This window comes from Anomaloglossus baeobatrachus, chromosome 4 (assembly GCF_048569485.1).
Source record: "Anomaloglossus baeobatrachus isolate aAnoBae1 chromosome 4, aAnoBae1.hap1, whole genome shotgun sequence".
Taxonomy (NCBI): domain Eukaryota; kingdom Metazoa; phylum Chordata; class Amphibia; order Anura; family Aromobatidae; genus Anomaloglossus; species Anomaloglossus baeobatrachus.
Genome location: NC_134356.1, coordinates 266078202 through 266100236, shown reverse-complemented (window position 1 = coordinate 266100236; position 22035 = coordinate 266078202). Strand labels below are relative to the sequence as shown.

General features: G+C 48.3%; 1 protein-coding gene across 1 annotated transcript in view; it reads right to left on the bottom strand.

Annotated features, from left to right (window-relative positions):
• Nucleotides 1–22035, bottom strand: part of METAP2 (methionyl aminopeptidase 2) — a 48626-nt gene that overhangs the window by 5539 nt on the left and 21052 nt on the right. Inside the window, exons 4-8 of the mRNA XM_075344815.1 lie at nt 20704–20806; nt 17628–17789; nt 17348–17529; nt 17181–17275; nt 40–136 (exon numbers count right to left, since the gene is read on the bottom strand). Coding sequence (XP_075200930.1) covers nt 40–136; nt 17181–17275; nt 17348–17529; nt 17628–17789; nt 20704–20806 — 639 coding nt within the window. The remainder of the gene's footprint in view (nt 1–39; nt 137–17180; nt 17276–17347; nt 17530–17627; nt 17790–20703; nt 20807–22035) is intronic.

Below are 22035 nucleotides of genomic sequence, written 5' to 3'. Positions count from 1 at the left end.
ATTTACATAGCAGATACCCGCTGTATAACAACCACTCACCTTGATAAGTCTTGCCATCGATATCAACTTCATATGACTCCATAACTTCTTGGACTGCTTCACCAACATCACATAAACGCACATCAATACCAGAACACTAGAGACAAATACCAATAGGTTAGACTTAGCACTTTGGTAAGCTAGATTCAATTGTATCAAACAAGACATTGAAAAATGTGTGCCTCTGTCATTAAATGCCCGAGAAGCAATCTTCCAGCAATGCAGATACAATGCAGATGACTGGGCTCTACTTTCCTTTTCAGCTGCAAAATCTAATCACATTACAGATACTTGGGTACGTTATCATCCAGTAGTTTATTCCTTTATGGATGTAATAAAGGAATAAAAAAAGAGAATTTTGTTTACTTACCGTAAATTCTTTTTCTTATAGTTCCGACATGGGAGACCCAGACCATGGGTGTATAGCTTCTGCCTCCGGAGGACACACAAAGTACTACACTAAAAAGTGTAGCTCCTCCCTCAGAGCATATACACCCCCTGGATAACCAAATATAGCCAGTTTAGTGCAAAAGCTGAAGGAGGACATCCACCCACAAGTAGAGATAGAGTAAAACCCGGAATAACCGGAACCTCTGTCTACAACAACAGCCGGTGAAAACACACGGAACAAGAACTGCCAACAGGCAACAGGGAGGGTGCTGGGTCTCCCATGTCGGAACTATAAGAAAAAGAATTTACGGTAAGTAAACAAAATTCTCTTTTTCTTCATCGTTCCTTATGGGAGACCCAGACCATGGGACGTCTCAAAGCAGTCCATGGGTGGGAAATAAACAGAAAACTGAGAAGTAGGCAAAACCTAACTTCACAAATGGGCGACAGCCGCCTGAAGGATGCGTCTGCCCAAGCTCGCATCTGCCGAAGCATGAGCATGCACTTGGTAGTGCTTCGAAAAGGTGTGCAGACTAGACCAAGTGGCAGCCTGACAGACCTGCTGAGCCGTAGCCTGAAAGCCCAAGAGGCACCGACAGCTCTGGTCGAGTGCGCCTTAATCCCCGGCGGGGGAGGCACCTGAGTACATTGGTAGGCATCAGATATGGCCGACCTAATCCAACGAGCTAGGGTCGGTTTAGAAGCCGAGAGACCCTTGCGCTGACCTGTGGTCAGCACAAAAAGAGAGGTGCACCGCCTAAGAGCAGCGGTGCGTGACACATAGATCCGGAGCGCCCGCACCAGATCCAGAGTATGCAACGCTTTCTCAAAGCGATGCACAGGGGCCGGACAAAGGGAAGGCAATGAAATGTCCTGGTTAAGGTGGAAAGGAGACACCACCTTAGGGAGAAAGTCCGGAGTCGGACGGAGAACCACCTTGTCTTGGTGAAAAACCAAAAAGGGTGACTCCGAAGAGAGCGCAGCCAAATCAGAGACTCTCCTGAGAGAAGTTATGGCCACTAGAAAGACCACTTTCTGTGAAAGTCGAAACAAAGAAACCTCCCTAAGAGGCTCAAAGGGGGGTTTCTGTAAGGCCATGAGGACCAGATTAAGGTCCCAGGGATCCAACGGCCGCCGATAAGGAGGAATGATGTGAGATGCGCCCTGCATGAAGGTGCGCACCTGGGCCAGTCGGGCGATACGCCGCTGGAACAACACTGACAGAGCCGAGACCTGTCCCTTGAGGGAATTGAGGGATAGTCCTAGCTGCAGACCGGACTGTAGAAAGGACAGGATGGTCGGCAAGGAAAAAGGCCAAGGAGCATGGCCGGAAGAGCGACACCAGGACAGGAAAATTCTCCAAGTCCTGTGGTAAATCCTGGCCGAGGAAGACTTCCGAGCCTGAGTCATAGTGGAGATGACCTCGGAAGGAATGCCTGAAGCCGTCAAGATCCAGGACTCAAGAGCCACGCCGTCAATCTGAGAGCCGCAGAATTCTGGCGGAAAAACGGACCTTGTGAGAAGGTCTGGGCGATCCGGGAGATGCCACGGCACCTCTACGGACAGACAGAGTAGGTCTGGGTACCAAGCTCGCCTGGGCCAGTCTGGAGCAATGATTATGACCCGACGGCCCTCCATTCTGATCTTGCGCAGGACTCTGGGCAAGAGAGCTAGAGGGGGAAACACGTAGGCCAGATGGAACTGGGACCAATCCTGAACCAGCGCGTCCGCTGCCAAGGCCTGAGGATCGTGGGAGCGAGCCACGTAAACCGGGACCTTGTTGTTGTGCCGGGATGCCATGAGATCCACTTCCAGAGTGCCCCACTTGCGGCAGATTGACCGGAACACTGCTGGATGCAGGGCCCACTCGCCGCTGTCCACGGTTTGACGGCTGAGATAATCTGCCTCCCAGTTTTCTACGCCTGGGATGTGGACTGCGGATATGGTGGACTTGGAGTCCTCCGTCCACTGAAGGATACGTTGAACTTCCAACATTGCTAGGCGGCTGCGAGTCCCGCCCTGGTGATTGATGTAGGCAACTGCTATCGCGTTGTCTGACTGGACTCGAATGTGCTTGCCCGCCAACAGGTGGTGAAAGGCTACGAGAGCTAGGAGCACAGCTCTGATTTCCAGCACATTGATCGAGAGGGCTGATTCGGACGGAGTCCAAGTGCCCTGTGCTCGGTGGTGGAGAAACACTGCTCCCCAGCCGGATAGACTGGCATCCGTGGTGAGAATCACCCAGGACGGGATCAGACAGGAGCGTCCCTGGGATAGAGAGAGGGGCCGAAGCCACCACTGAAGAGAGCTCCTGGTCTGTGGCGACAGAGCCACTAGCCTGTGCAAGGAAGAGGTCCACTTGTCCCAACAGCGGAGAATGTCCAGCTGCAGGGGACGCAGATGGAACTGGGCAAAGGGAACCGCTTCCATTGATGCCACCATCTGACCCAGCACCTGCATGAGGAGCCTGATGGAATGACGGTGGGGCCTCAACAGAGAGCGCACCGCCAGATGAAGGGACTGCTGTTTGACTAAGGGCAGCTTCACAAGTGTCGGCAGAGTCTCGAATTGCATCCCTAGGTACGTAAGTTTCTGGGTCGGGGTCAGAGTGGACTTGGGCAGATTGACAAGCCACCCGAATTGAACAAGCGTGGCGAGAGTGAGCGAGACACTCCGCTGACAGTCTGCACTGGATGAAGCCTTGACTAGAAGGTCGTCCAGGTAAGGAATCACTGCCAACCCCTGGAGGTGCAGAACCGCAACCACTGCTGCCATGACCTTGGTGAATACTCGAGGGGCCGTGGCTAACCCGAAGGGGAGAGCCACGAATTGGAAATGTTCCTCTCAGATTGCAAAACGTAGCCAACGCTGGTGTGAAACTGCAATTGGCACATGCAAATAGGCATCTCTGATCTCGATGGATGCAAGAAAATCTCCTTGGGTCATTGAGGCAATGACTGATCGCAGAGATTCCATGCGAAAGTGCCGCACCTAAACATGCTTGTTGAGAAGCTTGAGATCCAGGATGGGCCGGAAGGAACCGTCCTTCTTGGGGACTAGGAAGAGATTTGAGTAGAAACCTCTGAACCGTTCCCGGGCGGGAACCGGTACAATTACTCCGTTGGCCTGTAAGGATGCCACGGCCTGAGAGAAGGCGGCGGCCTTGGAGCAGGGGGGAGTGGACAGAAAAAATCTGTTTGGCGGGCTGGAAGAGAATTCTATCCTGTAGCCGTGGGAGATGATATCCCGCACCCACTGATCGGAGACGTGTTGAAACCACACGTCGCCAAAGTGGGAGAGCCTGCCACCGACCAAGGACGTTGCTGGCGCGGCCAGATAGTCAAGAGGAGGCTGCCTTATTGGCAGCGGCTCCTCCGTTCTTCTGATGACGCGGCTTCGTGCGCCAGCTGGGTTTTCGATCCTTGGCTGAGTTAGTGGACGAGGCTGAGGGCTTAGAGGATGACCAGTTAGAGGAACGAAAGGAACGAAACCTCGACTGGTTCCTGCCCTGGACAGGTTTCCTGGTTTTAGTTTGTGGCAAGGAAGTACTCTTCCCGCCAGTAGCCTCCTTAATAATTTCATCCAGTTGTTCACCGAACAGCCGGGACCCAGCAAAAGGGAGCCCAGCAAGGTACTTCTTGGAAGAAGCGTCTGCTTTCCACTCCCGAAGCCACAAGATCCTGCGGATCGCGAGGGAATTAGCGGAAGCCACCGCCGTGCGGTGAGAAGCCTCCAGAATGGCAGACATGGCATAGGATGAAAAAGCCGAAGCCTGGGAAGTTAAGGCAACCATTTCGGGCAAAGAGTCCCTGGTGAGGGAATGCATCTCCGCCAGAGAAGCAGAGACGGCCTTAAGAGCCCACACTGCTGCAAAAGACGGGGAGAACGAGGCCCCTGCCGCTTCATAAACAGATTTGGCCAGAAGGTCAACCTGGCGGTCAGTGGAATCCTTAAGTGAGGTGCCATCCGCCACAGATACAACTGTCCGGGCTGAGATTCTAGACACCGGAGGATCTACCTTTGGTGAATGAGCCCACTCCTTGACCACCTCTGGTGGAAAGGGAAAACGGTCATCAGAACTACGCTTTGGAAAGCGTTTGTCAGGACAGGCCCTGGGTTTGGTCACAGTGGCCTGAAAACTGGAGTGGTTAAAAAACATACTCCTTGCTCTCTTAGGTGAGGTAAACTGGTGTTTTTCTACCAGAGAGGCTTGTTCCTCTGACACTGGTGGATTGAGGTCCAGTACGGAATTAATGGACGCAATCAAATCACTAACATCTGCATCACCTTCGGTTAGATCAATGGGGTACATAGAGGTAGCGTCTGAGCCCACAGTAAAGGCATCCTCCTCGCCCTGCAATTCAGCTCGTGAATCAGAGCCGTGGGACGAGGAAGGAGAAGAGTCCCTGCGTCTCCGTTTAGGACGACGGGGTCCGGGAACAGATGAAAAATCCTCTGTGAGCTCTGCAGAGCGAGTCGGAGCAGCAGAGGCGCCCTGAGAAGGGGGCTGATGCATGGTCAGCAGAGTCCGGGACAGCTGTCCCATGGAGTCGGCAAAGGACTGGGAGATAGCATTAGAAAACGATGCTACCCAAGCCGGGGGTTCAGCCACCGGGGCTGGAGCAGCCGGAGGGACCCCTGGGGAGACTCCAGGCTGAGGCACCACCATGTTAGAGCAGGCATCACAATGTGGATATGTGCTCGGTTCAGGCAGTATGAGCTTACATGCAGTGCATATAGAGTAAAGCCTTGCAGCCTTGCTCCTAGTGAGAGACATGCTGCTGAGGTGGAGGCTCTGCAGTAAAGAACACACTCCTTCAGAATGACACCCAGAGAGTGTATAAGAAAGTCCACAACCAGAGGTTGTGGCTTACCAGACCGTTTTGTGTGCCCTCCGGATTCCACAGCTTGGACCCCCAGACAGATTGCAGAGCTGCAGCAGCCAGCGCCGATCAGTGTGTGAACGCTGAGAAAATGGCGCCGGAGTGAGGAGGGGGGGCGGGGTTTAGTCCAAGAGCGGGAACCGGAGGGCCAAGGAGAAATACAGGGGAGGGAAACATCTCCTCAGAGAGGAGTGTCCTCCCCTGTGCTGAACGGCCGGTGGGCGGCGCCGCACTGTCCCCCTGCATGACTGACATGCAGGGGCAGTGAAAACGAAAGTAGGTCACAGCCAAAGCTGGGACCTAAATTTTTCCATGCGGCCGACAAGCAGGCACCCTCGGCGCGGTTCTCAGGAAAAAAACAGAGAACCGGCCGGAAATTACAGCAAAGTTAAATAACACACTCTCCCCACAATAAATGTACAAGGGACCCCTCAATAACGTCTCAATACTTAGCTTATGAGACACACGGCCAGGTCCCTGAGGGATGAGCGCTCCGTCCGGCAGGGTCCTGAAAGGGCTGCGGATGGAGACCGGTCTCCTGCAAAGCAGTGAGAACCGTGCTGGCTCCCACTTCAAGCCAGAGCCCGAGGGATGGTGAAGGAGCGCGGCATGTAAGGCTCCAGCCTTGTAAAAATCAACCTTAACAGCACCGCCGACACAGTGGGGTGAGAAGGGACATGCCGGGAGTCCAGGCTTGGACCCGCTTTTCTTCAAATTCTTTAAAATCAAAAATGAAAAATCAAAAATCAAAAGAGAATGCATGTGTGTGTCACCTCCTGAACACAAAGCATTGAACTGGCTATATTTGGTTATCCAGGGGGTGTATATGCTCGGAGGGAGGAGCTACACTTTTTAGTGTAGTACTTTGTGTGTCCTCCGGAGGCAGAAGCTATACACCCATGGTCTGGGTCTCCCATAAGGAAAGATGTAGAAACAATCATTAATTGCATTATTTATAGCTCAGTCAATTGCATCATTGTTTGGATATTTTACCCTATGTGGGCACCTTACAAATGTATTTATTACAGAGGCGCTTTAAAGGGAATCTGTCACCAGGTTTTTGCTCCCCCATCCGAGAGCAGCATAATGTAAAGACAGAGACCCTGATTCCAGTTATGTGTCACTTACTGAGCTGTTTGCTGTCATTTTGCTAAAATCTATGTTTTCTCTGCTGTAACTATAGTGGTTATACAGCGAGCATGAATATGCTGCAGCACGTCAAGTAGTCCACTAATGATAATCTACTGCTGATTAATCAGTGATTTTATCAAAAGTACAGTAAGCAGCTCAGTAAGTGACACATCGCTGGAATCAGGGTCTCTGTCTCTACATTATGCTGCTCTCAGATTAGGTGGCAACAACCTGGTGACAGATTCCCTTTAAACCTAAAGGTGGAACATTAGTTATTAGCAATCCCTGAAATGTATCTTAAATCTGTCCTTATACAAAAAGGATTGATTTGGGTTACAAAAGCAGGGCTATTTGGTTGATAGATAACTGTTAAGGCTACCATACACATTATACCCAAAGAAAGAAAACACAACAAAAGAATATACACTAAAAATGAGCAAAACTTATATCCATTAATAAACATGTATGTAAGAAAACAAATACAATTAAGCAGCATTAAAAACAGAAGCGGTGGTCGCAACAACATTACAGAATTAAAGCACAAGTAAAAAAGAGAATTTTGTTACTTACCGTAAATTCTTTTTCTTATAGTTCCGTATTGGGAGACCCAGACCATGGGTGTTTAGCTTCTGCCTCCGGAGGACACACAAAGTACTACACTTAAAAGTGTAGCTCCTCCCTCTGAGCTTATACACCCCCTGGTGAGCAGACCCAGCCAGTTTAGTGCAAAAGCTGAAGGAGAATAGCCACCCACAAGTAAAACAGAGCAAGAGCCGGAACAACCGGAGACTCTGTCCACGACAACAGCCGGTGAAAACAACAAGAAATTGCCAACAGGCAACAGGGAGGGAGCTGGGTCTCCCAATACGGAACTATAAGAAAAATAATTTACGGTAAGTAAACAAAATTCTCTTTTTCTTTATCGTTCCTTTGGGAGACCCAGACCATGGGACGTCTCAAAGCAGTCCATGGGTGGGAAATAAACAGAAAAACTAAGAAGTAGGCAGAACCTAACTTCACAAATGGGCGACAGCCGCCTGAAGGATGAGTCTGCCCAAGCTCGCATCTGCCGAAGCATGAGCATGCACTTGGTAGTGCTTCGAAAAGGTATGCAGGCTAGTCCAAGTGGCAGCCTGACAGACTTGTTGAGCCGTAGCCTGGTGCCTGAAAGCCTAAGAGGCACCGACAGCTCTGGTCGAATGTGCCTTGATCCCCGGCGGGGGAGGCACCTGAGTACACTGGTAGGCGTCCGAAATGGTCGACCTAATCCAACGGGCTAAGGTCGGCTTAGAAGCAGAGAGGCCCTTGCGCCGGCCTTTGGTTAGCACAAAAAGAGAAGTGCACCGCCTAAGAGCAGCGGTGCGAGACACATAGATCCGGAGAGCACGCACCAGATCCAGAGTATGCAACGCTTTTTCAAAGCGACGAACAGGAGCCGGACAAAAGGAAGGTAGGGTAATGTCCTGGTTAAGGTGGAAAGGAGAGACCACCTTAGGAAGAAAGTCCGGAGTCGGATGGAGAACCACCTTGTCTTGATGAAAAACCAAAAAAGGTGACTCCGAAGAGAGCGCAGCCAAATCAGAGACTCTCCTGAGGGAAGTTATGGCCACCAGAAAGGCCACTTTCTGTGAAAGACGAAACAAAGAAACCTCCCTAAGAGGCTCAAAGGGGGGTTTCTGCAAAACCGTGAGAACCAAATTAAGGTCCCAGGGATCCAAGGGCCGCCGGTAAGGCAGAATGATGTGAGACGCGCCCTGCATGAAGGTGCGGACCTGAGCCAGCCGAGCGAGATGCCGCTGGAACAGCACTGACAGAGCTGAGACTTGTCCCTTGAGAGAGTTGAGGGACAGTCCTAGCTGCAGACCGGACTGTAGAAAGGACAGAAGGGTCGGCAAGGAAAATGGCCAAGGAGGATGGTCGGTAGAGCTACACCAGGACAGGAAAATTCTCCAAGTCCTGTGATAGATCTTAGCGGAGGAAGACTTACGGGCCCGAGTCATAGTGGAGATGACTTCAGGAGGAATACCAGAAGCCGTCAAGATCCAGGACTCGAGCCACGCCGTCAATTTGAGAGCCGCAGAATTCAGGCGGAAAAACGGACCTTGCGAGAGAAGGTCTGGACGGTCCGGGAGATGCCACGGCACCTCTACGGACAGATGGAGCAGGTCTGGGTACCAAGCTCGCCTGGGCCAGTCCGGTGCAATGAGGATGACTCGACGGCCCTCCATTCTGATCTTGCGCAGGACTCTGGGCAAGAAAGCTAGAGGGGGAAACACGTAGGACAGCCGAAACTGGGACCAGTCTTGAACCAGAGCGTCCGCGGCGAATGCCTGAGGATCGTGGGAGCGAGCCACGTAAACAGGAACTTTGTTGTTGTGACGGGATGCCATTAGGTCCACGTCCGGAGTGCCCCATTTGCGGCAGATTGACTGAAACACTGCCGGATGCAGGGACCACTCGCCACCGTCCACGGTTTGACGGCTGAGATAATCTGCCTCCCAGTTTTCCACGCCTGGGATGTGGACTGCGGATATGGTGGACTTGGAGTCCTCTGCCCATTGAAGGATGCGTTGTACCTCCAACATTGCCAGGCGGCTGCGTGTCCCGCCTTGGTGATTGATGTAGGCAACTTCTGTCGCGTTGTCTGACTGGACTCGGATGTGCCTGCCCGCCAACAGGTGGTGAAAAGCTAAGCTGCCGAGACGCAGGGCCAGGTCCCTGGGGATGAGTGCTCCGGGCCAGCTGGGTCCTGAAGGGCTGCGGATGGAGACCGGTCTCCTGCCAGGCATGGAGACCGTGCTGGCTCCCACTTCAAGCCAGAGCCCAGGAGGGATGGTGAAGGAGCGCGGCATGTAAGGCTCCAGCCCTGGAAATCAACCTTAACAACACCGCCGACACAGTGGGGTGAGAAGGGACATGCCGGGAGTCCAGACGTGGACCCGCTTTTCTTCAAACTCTTTCCAAAAATCAAACAAATCAGATGAGAATGCATGTGTGGATGTATGCCTCCTGAACACAAAGCGATAAACTGGCTGGGACTGCTCACCAGGGGGTGTATAAGCTCAGAGGGAGGAGCTACACTTTTAAGTGTAGTACTTTGTGTGTCCTCCGGAGGCAGAAGCTAAACACCCATGGTCTGGGTCTCCCAAAGGAACGATAAAGAAATAAACTATTGTTCAGCAAGATGATACACACAATATTAGAATATAACCAGAAGGTGGCAGAGGAGTATTAAACAGTAATACACATATGCAAATAGCCCCTTTAGAAGGAAGACGACCATCTCTGGTGCCACTTATTGGATGTAGCAATACTAAAAGTCAGAATCAACTTTTAAAGGGAATCTGTCACCAGGTTTTTGCCACCTAATCTGAGCGCAGCATAATGTAGGTGCAGAGATCCTGATTCCAGCGGTGGGTCACTTACTGGGCTGCTTCGTGTAGTTTTGATAAAAGAACAGATTAAATCAGCAGTAGATTATCATTAGAGGACTACTTGGCATGCTGCAAGGTTGTCCAGCATATTCATGAGTTCTGTATAACGGCTAGATCTGCAGCAGAGAAAACATTGATTTTATCAAAATGACAGCAAACAGCTCAGTAAGTGACACATCGCTGGAATCAGGGTCTGTCTCTACATTACGCTGCTCTCAGATGGGGGAGCATAAACCTGGTGACAGATTCCCTTTAACTCAACATTTTTTTTTTTTTTTTTTTTTTAAGTATTTACCACTACTGCTTTTCCTATGTCAATTATGCATTTCAGCAGCTGATGTGGCGTTCGTTCCCCAGATTAGTTGGCCCTTTTTCCAGGTTATCACGCCTAAATCAAATGCCTAATTAGCATAACTAAAGCAAGGTTATAAATACTTTAAAAAAAACAAACAGTGAGTTAAGTGAATAACATTATACTGGGCTGGCTAGGCATAATGTTTAGTCATGCAGATGTGAATGCTGCTGGGTTGTAGGACATAGGGGACCTGACAGATTACCGTATTTTTCGGACTATAAAACGCACTTTTTTTCCCCCAAATGTTGGGTGAAAGTGGGGTGTGTGTCTTATAGTCTGAATGTAGGGCTGCGGGGAATGAGGGTGCTGCGGTGGAGCGGGTCATCGGGGGCACGAGCAGGCTGTAGCAGCGCCTGCCGTGACCACGTGGGCCCGCTCATTTCATATGCATGCCCATTCTCCCCCCCCCATCTCTCAGTATATGGCTATATTGATGGAAACAGAAAAAAAAATTATTTTATTTGGATCCTTATCAAAAGGACTCAATTTAACACCTGGTTTTATGACTCACTACATGGACACACTTCACACCTCCAACAGAAGAACCTCAGAAGTGATCTGAACAGACCACTTCCAACTCATCTGCATTTCTAAGAAAAAAATGAATTTGATTTTCTTGGCTTATCTTTTAGGAGGCATCATCTTTCCCATGTCCTGTTGTAACCTTCATTTAAATGTTGTTTTTTGGTCTCAGTAATTCATTTGTAATTTGCCTGAAGAAGGAGCCTGTGTGCTCTGAAAGCTTGCTAATATGATTTTTCTGGTTAGCCTATAAAGGTATCACTCCTAATATACTTTTGTCATTCTTGGGACATAGTATTTCAATTGATTTTTCTGGCTAACACGGTACCACAATATTACCCTGTATTGTTTTTCAGGATATAAGAGTATTCCTCATAGTGAATATAGGCTTGGCTAAACCGAGTGATCCTGTGTTGCGGTAGATAGCTGGTCAATTGTTCAGCCAACAGTGAACAGTCATCTAATGTATGTGGGCCTTCACTAAACTATAGGTAATGCACCCTGCTATAAAGGTTAAAGGTAACAGCAGGACAGCATATGGATATAGTGGCTTGCCCACTGTAAAATAATAAAGGAGCTTAAGGCTATGTGCCCACGGGAGCTCGTACCTGCGGATATATCTGCAGGTACGGCCGCAGGTTTACCGCAGCTGCCCGCCGGCATCCGTAGCTATTTATAGCTGAGGTAGTACAGCGGTATATCTGCGGTAAACCTGCGGACTTTCATGCAGCTTACCTGTGGACGTCCCGGCCTCTATCTCCATATAGCGGAGGGCCGGGATTTCCGCAGGTAATTCTGCAAAAATAATTGACATGCAGTTATGTGCGGCTGCGGGAGATCCGCAGGATGTTCCGCAGCTGCACATTCCACAACGTGGACACAAACACTCCCCATGTCCCATAGGATAACATGGGGAGTGTCTGTACATGCTGAAACCTGCAGATTTATCTGGAAAATCCAGATAAATTCGCAGGTTTTCCGTGGCAAAATCCGCAGAAGCAAGCTACCGTGGGCACATAGCCTTACTTATCAATAGAGAGGAGTGGACCACACTACAACCAATCATACTGTTACTCCCATTGCGAACCATTAAAACACTGCCAGTGGCTTGCACTGCGCTGAGCACGGAGTGTACCTGAGCAGACGGACACTCACACGAGGGGTTTTCCATATATAAAGCACCCAAACTCTGTTTTTTTTTCGTAAAGTCTGTGTTTTGTATGGAACACTGAATCTCAGGTTCGCTCATGTCTACTCATCTTCCGTAGGTTGCCATTTCCCCCAGTGGTTATGAAAGGATTTAATGGTGACTACAGATGAGCGAACCTAAAACATAAAGTGGGGTGTTCATACCAAATACAGACTTCACCCAAAAAAAAAAAAAAACAGACTTCGGGTGCTTTAAGTGTGCAAACCACTTGTGCGAGCATAGCTGTACTCTGGTACGCCTGATGCAAGCTAAATGACATGCTTGAATGGCTCACACTGGGGGGGACATAAGCGTTATTGGATGTAGCGCGCACACTCACACACATACACATTCCGGGGGAAGGGTAAGCAGGGTTTTTCATTATATATGGAAGTGTTCAGTTTATGGCTGGCTATATGCGGGCAGAGACTGAACTGCCCAATCAGTGACTTCCATTGGTGGTCAGGTCAAGTCTGGGTTCAGAACAAATACAAAAGTATCCAAAGTCCTGCTGAACCGGCCAATCTGAACTTTAAGGGTTCCACTCATCTCTAATGGTGACATCACAACTACAGCACATGGCCGCTGCAGTCAATCACTAAGCTCAGTGGTCTCGTGTCGACTACACTGGCATCACTGTAGAGCCCAATGACACCATCCACTAAACTGGGACAGCAGCACACAGGCTGTTCTGAACCTGCAGACAGTGAGTAAACTTGATTTTATTATTTTCACCGTGAGCAAGCCAGAAGAATAATAAGTAGGAATCATAGGAAACCTCTTTAAAGAGGATCTGTCACTGTATTTTACATTCTAAACTACATACATTATTGAAGATGCAGCTTAGATCTGATAAAGTGGTTGTATTAACTTTGAAAATCCTTATCAGGATGCCTGTATAATCCAGATGTGAAGAGCCGTATATTCCATCTCTGCCCACCCAGCTGATTGACAGCGTGAACAGAGCAGTGACATCTCAGCAGCAGCACAGTATGGAGTAGTCAAAGTAAACGGTCCTAGACTAAGTTTTCAAAAATAACATTCTGACCTGGATCACAGTAAGTACACCAACCTCATCAGGTCGAAATCTATTTAACCTATAAAGATTACATGGTGAAATCCGGTGAAGGATCAGACGTAATAACACCCAGTAATAGGAGAAAAAAGAATATGTGCAATCTGGTGTGACACATGTTAGTAATTTGGTAAGAGTTATTTAAACCCGTTATTAAGCATCCACATGCCTTAAAGCAGGGATATCAAATTCAAATACAGAGGGCCAATAATAAAAACTTAAAAGTCGTAGGCATCCTGGTCGCAGGCCACACATAGCCCTCCATACAGAAAATCCAGGCTCCACATAGCCCTCCAAAACAGAAATAAGCCCCACATCACACTTCATACAGAATAATGGGCCCCACATCACACTTCATACAGAATAATGGGCCCCACATAGCCCTCCATACAGAATAATGGGCCCCACATAGCCCTCCATACAGAATAATGTGCCCCACACAGCCCTCCATACAGAATAATGTGCCCCACACAGCCCTCCATACAGAATAATGTGCCCCACACAGCCCTCCATACAGAATAATGTGCCCCACACAGCCCTCCATACAGAATAATGTGCCCCACACAGCCCTCCATACAGAATAATGTGCCCCACACAGCCCTCCATACAGAATAATGTGCCCCACACAGCCCTCCATACAGAATAATGTGCCCCACATAGCCCTCCATACAGAATAATGTGCCCCACATAGCCCTCCATACAGAATAATGTGCCCCACATAGCCCTCCATACAGAATAATGTGCCCCACATAGCCCTCCATACAGAATGTGCCCCACATAGCCCTCCATACAGAATGTGCCCCACATAGCCCTCCATACAGAATGTGCCCCACATAGCCCTCCATACAGAATGTGCCCCACATAGTCCTCCATACAGAATAATGGGCCCCACATAGTCCTCCATACAGAATAATGGGCCCCATATAGTCCTCCATACAGAATAATGGGCCCCACATAGCCCTCTATACAGAATAATAGGCCCCACATAGTCCTCCATACAGAATAATAGGCCCCACATAGTCCTCCATACAGAATAATGGGCCCCACATAGCCCTCCATACAGAATAATGGGCCCCACATACCCCTCCATACAGAATAATGGGCCCCACATACCCCTCCATACAGAATAATGGGCCCCACATACCCCTCCATACAGAATAATAGGCCCCACATACCCCTCCATACAGAATAATAGGCCCCACATAGTCCTCCATACAGAATAATGGGCCCCACATAGCCCTCCATACAGAATAATAGGCCCCACATAGTCCTCCATACAGAATAATAGGCCCCACATAGCCCTCCATACAGAATAATAGGCCCCACATAGTCCTCCATACAGAATAATAGGCCCCACATAGTCCTCCATACAGAATAATGGGCCCCACATAGCCCTCCATACAGAATAATAAGCCCCACATAGCCCTCCATACAGAATAATAGGCCCCACATAGCCCTCCATACAGAATAATAGGCCCCACATAGCCCTCCATACAGAATAATAGGCCCCACATAGCCCTCCATACAGAATAATAGGCCCCACATAGCCCTCCATACAGAATAATAGGCCCCACATAGCCCTCCATACAGAATAATAGGCCCCACATAGCCCTCCATACAGAATAATAGGCCCCACATAGTCCTCCATACAGAATAATAGGCCCCACATACCCCTCCATACAGAACAATGGGCCCCACATAGCCCTCCATACAGAATAATAGGCCCCACATAGTCCTCCATACAGAATAATGGGCCCCACATAGCCCTCCATACAGAATAATGGGCCCCACATAGCCCTCCATACAGAATAATAGGCCCCACATAGTCCTCCATACAGAACAATGGGCCCCACATAGCCCTCCATACAGAATAATAGGCCCCACATAGTCCTCCATACAGAATAATGGGCCCCACATAGCCCCCCATACAGAATAATGGGCCCCACATAGCCCTCCATACAGAATAATGGGCCCCACATACCCCTCCATACAGAATAATGGGCCCCACATACCCCTCCATACAGAATAATGGGCCCCACATACCCCTCCATACAGAATAATAGGCCCCACATACCCCTCCATACAGAATAATAGGCCCCACATAGTCCTCCATACAGAATAATGGGCCCCACATAGCCCTCCATACAGAATAATAGGCCCCACATAGTCCTCCATACAGAATAATAGGCCCCACATAGCCCTCCATACAGAATAATAGGCCCCACATAGTCCTCCATACAGAATAATAGGCCCCACATAGTCCTCCATACAGAATAATGGGCCCCACATAGCCCTCCATACAGAATAATAAGCCCCACATAGCCCTCCATACAGAATAATAGGCCCCACATAGCCCTCCATACAGAATAATAGGCCCCACATAGTCCTCCATACAGAATAATGGGCCCCACATAGCCCTCCATACAGAATAATAGGCCCCACATAGCCCTCCATACAGAATAATAGGCCCCACATAGCCCTCCATACAGAATAATAGGCCCCACATAGCCCTCCATACAGAATAATAGGCCCCACATAGTCCTCCATACAGAATAATAGGCCCCACATAGCCCTCCATACAGAATAATAGGCCCCACATAGTCCTCCATACAGAATAATAGGCCCCACATACCCCTCCATACAGAACAATGGGCCCCACATAGCCCTCCATACAGAATAATAGGCCCCACATAGTCCTCCATACAGAATAATGGGCCCCACATAGCCCTCCATACAGAATAATGGGCCCCACATAGCCCTCCATACAGAATAATAGGCCCCACATAGTCCTCCATACAGAACAATGGGCCCCACATAGCCCTCCATACAGAATAATAGGCCCCACATAGTCCTCCATACAGAATAATGGGCCCCACATAGCCCCCCATACAGAATAATGGGCCCCACATAGCCCTCCATACAGAATAATAGGCCCCACATAGTCCTCCATACAGAATAATGGGCCCCACATAGCCCTCCATACAGAATAATGGGCCCCACATAGCCCTCCATACAGAATAATGAGCCCCACATAGTCCTCCATACAGAATAATGGGCCCCACATAGCCCTCCATACAGAATAATAGGCCCCACATAGTCCTCCATACAGAATAATAGGCCCCACATAGTCCTCCATACAGAATAATAGGCCCCACATAGTCCTCCATACAGAATAATGGGCCCCACATAGCCCTCCATACAGAATAATAAGCCCCGCATAGCCCTCCATACAGAATAATAGGCCCCACATAGCCCTCCATACAGAATAATAGGCCCCACATAGTCCTCCATACAGAATAATGGGCCCCACATAGCCCTCCATACAGAATAATAGGCCCCACATAGCCCTCCATACAGAATAATAGGCCCCACATAGCCCTCCATACAGAATAATAGGCCCCACATAGCCCTCCATACAGAATAATAGGCCCCACATAGTCCTCCATACAGAATAATAGGCCCCACATACCCCTCCATACAGAACAATGGGCCCCACATAGCCCTCCATACAGAATAATAGGCCCCACATAGTCCTCCATACAGAATAATGGGCCCCACATAGCCCTCCATACAGAATAATGGGCCCCACATAGCCCTCCATACAGAATAATAGGCCCCACATAGTCCTCCATACAGAACAATGGGCCCCACATAGCCCTCCATACAGAATAATAGGCCCCACATAGTCCTCCATACAGAATAATGGGCCCCACATAGCCCCCCATACAGAATAATGGGCCCCACATAGCCCTCCATACAGAATAATAGGCCCCACATAGTCCTCCATACAGAATAATGGGCCCCACATAGCCCTCCATACAGAATAATGGGCCCCACATAGCCCTCCATACAGAATAATGAGCCCCACATAGTCCTCCATACAGAATAATGGGCCCCACATAGCCCTCCATACAGAATAATGGGCCCCACATAGCCCTCCATACAGAATAATGGGCCCCACATACCCCTCCATACAGAATAATGGGCCCCACATAGGGAGTGAAGACAACCCCTGTCTATTTGTCCTGTTAGTATTAGTGGACATCATTATGTGTGTACAATGATAGATATAGCAGGTATGTGTAGGCTGTGTAAATATCTGCCGCATTACTAGACATCCATGTGTAACACATACACAGTACCACTGCCTTCAATTCTGTACCTTTATCCCGGTGTTTGTGGCATCTTTGACCGCTTCCAGCAATTTGTCATACTTTGGATTGAATGTTACAGTGAAAGCACAGTCAATTATACGACCTGCAAAGATGGCAGATTTAGTACCCTGGAGTGTTCAGTATACATGTGGGCAGATAGTCTCGCAATATTTACCATTTATATGGGTCCCAAAATCAATTTTGCACACATCATCATACTGCAGGACTGTGGTATCCCCAGCATTGGGCGTGTAGTGGGCTGCGCAGTTGTTTAGGGAGCATCCGGTGGGGAAGGCGAGGCCGGCGTACAGAGCATTCTCCTTAATAAGCTTGCGAGAGCAGTCTTCCAGCTTTTCACTGCAACACACGAGGATATAAAGAGCATTGTTGTATCGGGGACATGTCGAGTTCTTCATGCACCGCTGATAAATGTAACAGGAACGTATAGAACGTACCAGATTTCGATCATGGTCAGGCCGGGCTTGATCCAACTCATGACGTATTTCCTCACTTGTCTGTGCGCTTCAGCAGCTTGCCTAAAATCTGCCCATATCTCCTCACTGGCCTGGTCCATAGCTTTCTTTTCATCACTGGTTGTCCTCCATGCGGCAGATCGGCTACAAGAAACAGAACAGGTGGAACACTTCACAGACAGCAAAAACTGCTGGTTAACCCCTACACTCCCAGACATTTTCTTTTTTTTTGTCGTTCATTTTTGCACTTTTGATTTTCACTTCCCTTTCGAGAGATGCATAACTATTATGCTTCCGTAGACATGGCCGTATCAGGGCTGGTTATGCGCTGGAGTGGTGACAAAATATGCAATGCTGTTTTTAGGGCATTCCTAGAAACACGATTCTCCAGGTCAGGTCAAATACCAAAGTTGCAGGTTTTCTTTTTTATATCAGTGGTGAAAAGAATTCAGAAATTTGTAGAATGAAAAGATTGTTTTGAGCGGAAAATTTTATTGATATTTTGGGATTTATAAGGTGGTTTGATAACTTTTAATTGTATTTTTTTAGGGTGGTTTGGTGACCGAAGCAATTCTAGCAGTTTTTTTGGTTTTTTTTTGTTTGTTTTTTTTTTTTTACAGTTTCAGTGTTTATTGATATGTTTAATTCATTGTATAAGTTGTTAGAGCAAACTTTTACGAGCATAAAAATATATTATTATTATTATTTTAATATTATTTATTGTTCAGTATAGTTGCTTGAAATACGGGAATGGGGGAGGTGATTCAAATTCAACATTAAAAAAAAAAAAAAAAAAAAAAAAACTAAATAAATATTTTTTTTTCTTTTACTTAACTTTTAACCTGAGATTGTCCAACTGCCTATACTATAATATCACAGCATTGCACTATGTGGTGTAAATCATGGTCTCCTTAGGCTGCTTTCACGCATCCGGTTTTTGCTGAGCGGCACAATACGCCGCTTTGCAGAAAAAACGCAACCGTTTTTTTTTGCCACCGGTTGCGTTTTTTCCCGCATAGACTTGCATTAGCGCCGTATTGTGCCGCATGGCCTTGCATTGCGTCCAGTTTTTGCCGGATGTGGCATATTTAGCCCATGCGGCGACCGGATGGAACGTTGCCTGGCACTTTTTTTGTGTGGCGAAAAAAATGCATCGCACCGAATCCGGCGCGATTTACAATGCAAGCCTATGGACGCCAGATGCGGCGTCCTGCGGCAAAAACCTGCGGTTTTTTTGCACTGCGCATGCTCAGTATCAAGCCGCATCCATCAAAAAACGGACGGGCTGCATGGAAAAACTTATGCAACGGATCAGTTTTCTTCGCCGCATCCGTTGCATAGGTTTTTGAGCCGCACTCCAAAAACCGGATGTGTGAAAGCAGCCTTAGTAGCTCAGCATAGAGTTGAGCTTCAGTGGAGGACCAAGATGGCAGTGACAGGAGGCTGCAGCAGAACTCCAGCTATTATAGCAACTCATCAGCTCCCCTGCAATTGCGTGATAAGGAGCTATGGTAGCCCCGGCAGTGATGTCATTTAAATACCTCTGACAGCGTCATCTAAATGGTTAACAGCCGTGGTTAGAGACACTTAATATAGCTCCATAGCTCTCTCCACACACCGTCATCTCTGTGGTTAATAGCACAGATACGAGAAACGGTTTCTTTCACCAGCACTCCTGTAACAACTATCATGCAGCTACCACTGGATTCCCCAACCCCCGCTACCCCCCCCCCCCCATTTCCCCTTGCTCTATGACTGCTTTTTTTTCTTCACAGGACAAGTTTTGGTATTATTTTACATCAAGACAGCAATAACTTATTTTTCTTAATGTAGCTTCATGAGAAAATGTTTTTTTTGTTGGGGTGGGTTATAGTTGAAAATTTAACATTTAGGGTACATAACTTATTCATCAGCTATTATTTATTTTATGGGGCGAGACTGGGGGGGGGGGTATTTTATGGAAAAACTAAAAAGTGTTTGGCCAGTTACACCAAAACAAATACACAATGAGGGCTCTTCTCCACTTGCGATTTCTATGTGCGAGTGCGATCTGATAGAAAATCGGACCCCACTCGCACCAGTGTTAATCAATGAGGCCGTGTCCTCTTGCTAAATGTTTTACGGCACGTCTCGTGCTCTCGGTGAAATCGCAGCATGCTGCGATTTCACAGTCTCAGCTCTCGCACCCCCATGTAATCCTATGGGATCGAGAAAAAAAAAAAATCAGAATCCGGGTGGCATATGCAAGTCATACAGATAGCATACGCATGTCACACGGATTCTTGACACTTGCATACCGCGTCAGACTGGCTACCGGAGGAATCTCCAGTAATACCAGGGCTGGCCGTGGTTACATGCGCTGAACTCCGGAGCGGTCACCTGAGCTCTAGACTGCAGCCTGAACAGCGAGCGCCGAGTGATTGATTCCCCGGCTATTGCTGTTCAGTTCAGCACAGCTGCAGACAGACCGGGCTGATCTCTGGAGCTCAGGTGACAGATCCGGGGTTCAGTGCAGGTAACCGCGGCTAGGCCTGGTATTACTGGAGATTCCTCCTGCAGCCAGTCTGACGCGGTATTCATAAACACTCACATAGCACTCGCATGACGCTCACATGTCATACGGATGCTATGTGAGGAAAAAAACACACACCGTACGCAGATCACACACAGATCACACGCTGGATACTCGACTCACATTTGTAGCAGAGTGTCGCTGTGAATTTGTAAACGCAAGTGGAGAATAGCCCTGATACAGAGCCTCCGCTGCCATGTCAATCTCTCAGTATTCTGATTATTCTAATTACTTAAATGCCACAATCATTATTGACTATAGCAACCAATGGGGTTAAACAAGTGGAATTGCAGTTATCAAATGATTCCAGAAGAGTGTGAGCTGTATGTTCCAGCTAACAGCCGCTGCTAATAGCACAAGCTCATCTTCTGAGCAGGGAGCAGTGCCATTCCACCAAACAGGACACTTCACTCAGTGCAAGCTGCCAGCACCATATATACAGGATACCAGGCAGGAGAGAGGTTAAAAGCCCCCTGACATACGTACCCATCCTGAGTTGCAGGATACTCGCATTCCTGTCCTTTTGGGAACACACCGCCCGAATAGAGGTCACAGATTGGAATAGATGGTGGGTCTGTCTGACATTTAGCTAAAAGCAAAAGAAAAGCAGGAAACTTAAGATCTGGAATATTCATCAGCATCTTCATTTAACATCTTCAATAACCAATACCTTCATCTTTGGAGAGAGACAAAAAAAAAAAAAATCAGCAGACTAGCAAAACATTACAGCAAAGAGAAAAAAATTAGGTATATTATATGAATATTTTTTTTCCTTACATTTTAGCACAAGAACTTAGGGAAGTGCAGATTCAGCAAGACTAGCAAAGCACACGCTCACACTATGGCGGTCTTGCTGGAGTCGGGGGCGCCCAAATAATCAAGAGGAGCATAGTACTTAGATGTGCTGTACTCAGTGAGTGGCATGCACCGCATAACAACTGGAGGAGCGTTTCTGGCACACAAAACGCTGGCACTTTTAATGAATTTGATGGGTGGCTGTGACCCAGTCCGCCACAGCAACTCCCCAGCTCTGCATATTTTGGTACACTTCAATCAAATGGGCATGAAAAGTAGCAATTTTGTTTTGCACAACTCCCCTCTGAAAAAAGAAAAAAAAATAATAATTATTGTAACTTTTTAAAGTTCTCTGGTGTAAAAAAAAAAAAAAAAAAAAAAAAGCTTTGATGAATCAGCCCTTAAAGGGACCCAAACATCAGGATTTTTTTGTATAAGCTGCAGCCAGTGCAGTACTGGCACTATCAGGCACATTGTGTACATACATACCATCAGGGGGCAGCTCGGGTGTTTATAAAGTTGGATTTCACAGCCTAAAGTATGAAAATTCATGCAGTTTTTGATTGACGTGTGCACCTCACTGCTAATGTCCGGGCGGGTTATGCACGTGTTCTTCCTCGCCCCCCCACCCCCGCTGCCTGTTCTTCCCTCTCACTGGCCGTATGTAAATTTCTAATCTTCAGTTACACGGCGTCTGAGTTAGCACCTGCGCATAGCGCTTATCTCCGGTGCAGTGTTTCTGAAGCCCACAGTATTATGGTGCATGAGAGGGCGTCGCATGCGCCCTCGCTTGTTCAGATCTGTTGTGACCACAGGAGCGCACGCAGTGACAACAGGACTGGAGAACAGCTGATCTTACCCTGATTAGCTGCAGCAGACGTCTGGTACAATATCGTCTGCTGCAGCTAATCGGTAAGATCAGCTGTTCTCCAGTCCTGTTGTGACCGCACGCGCTCCTGCGGTCACAACAGATCTGAAGAAGCGAGGGCGCATGCGACGCCCTCTCATGCACCATAATACTGT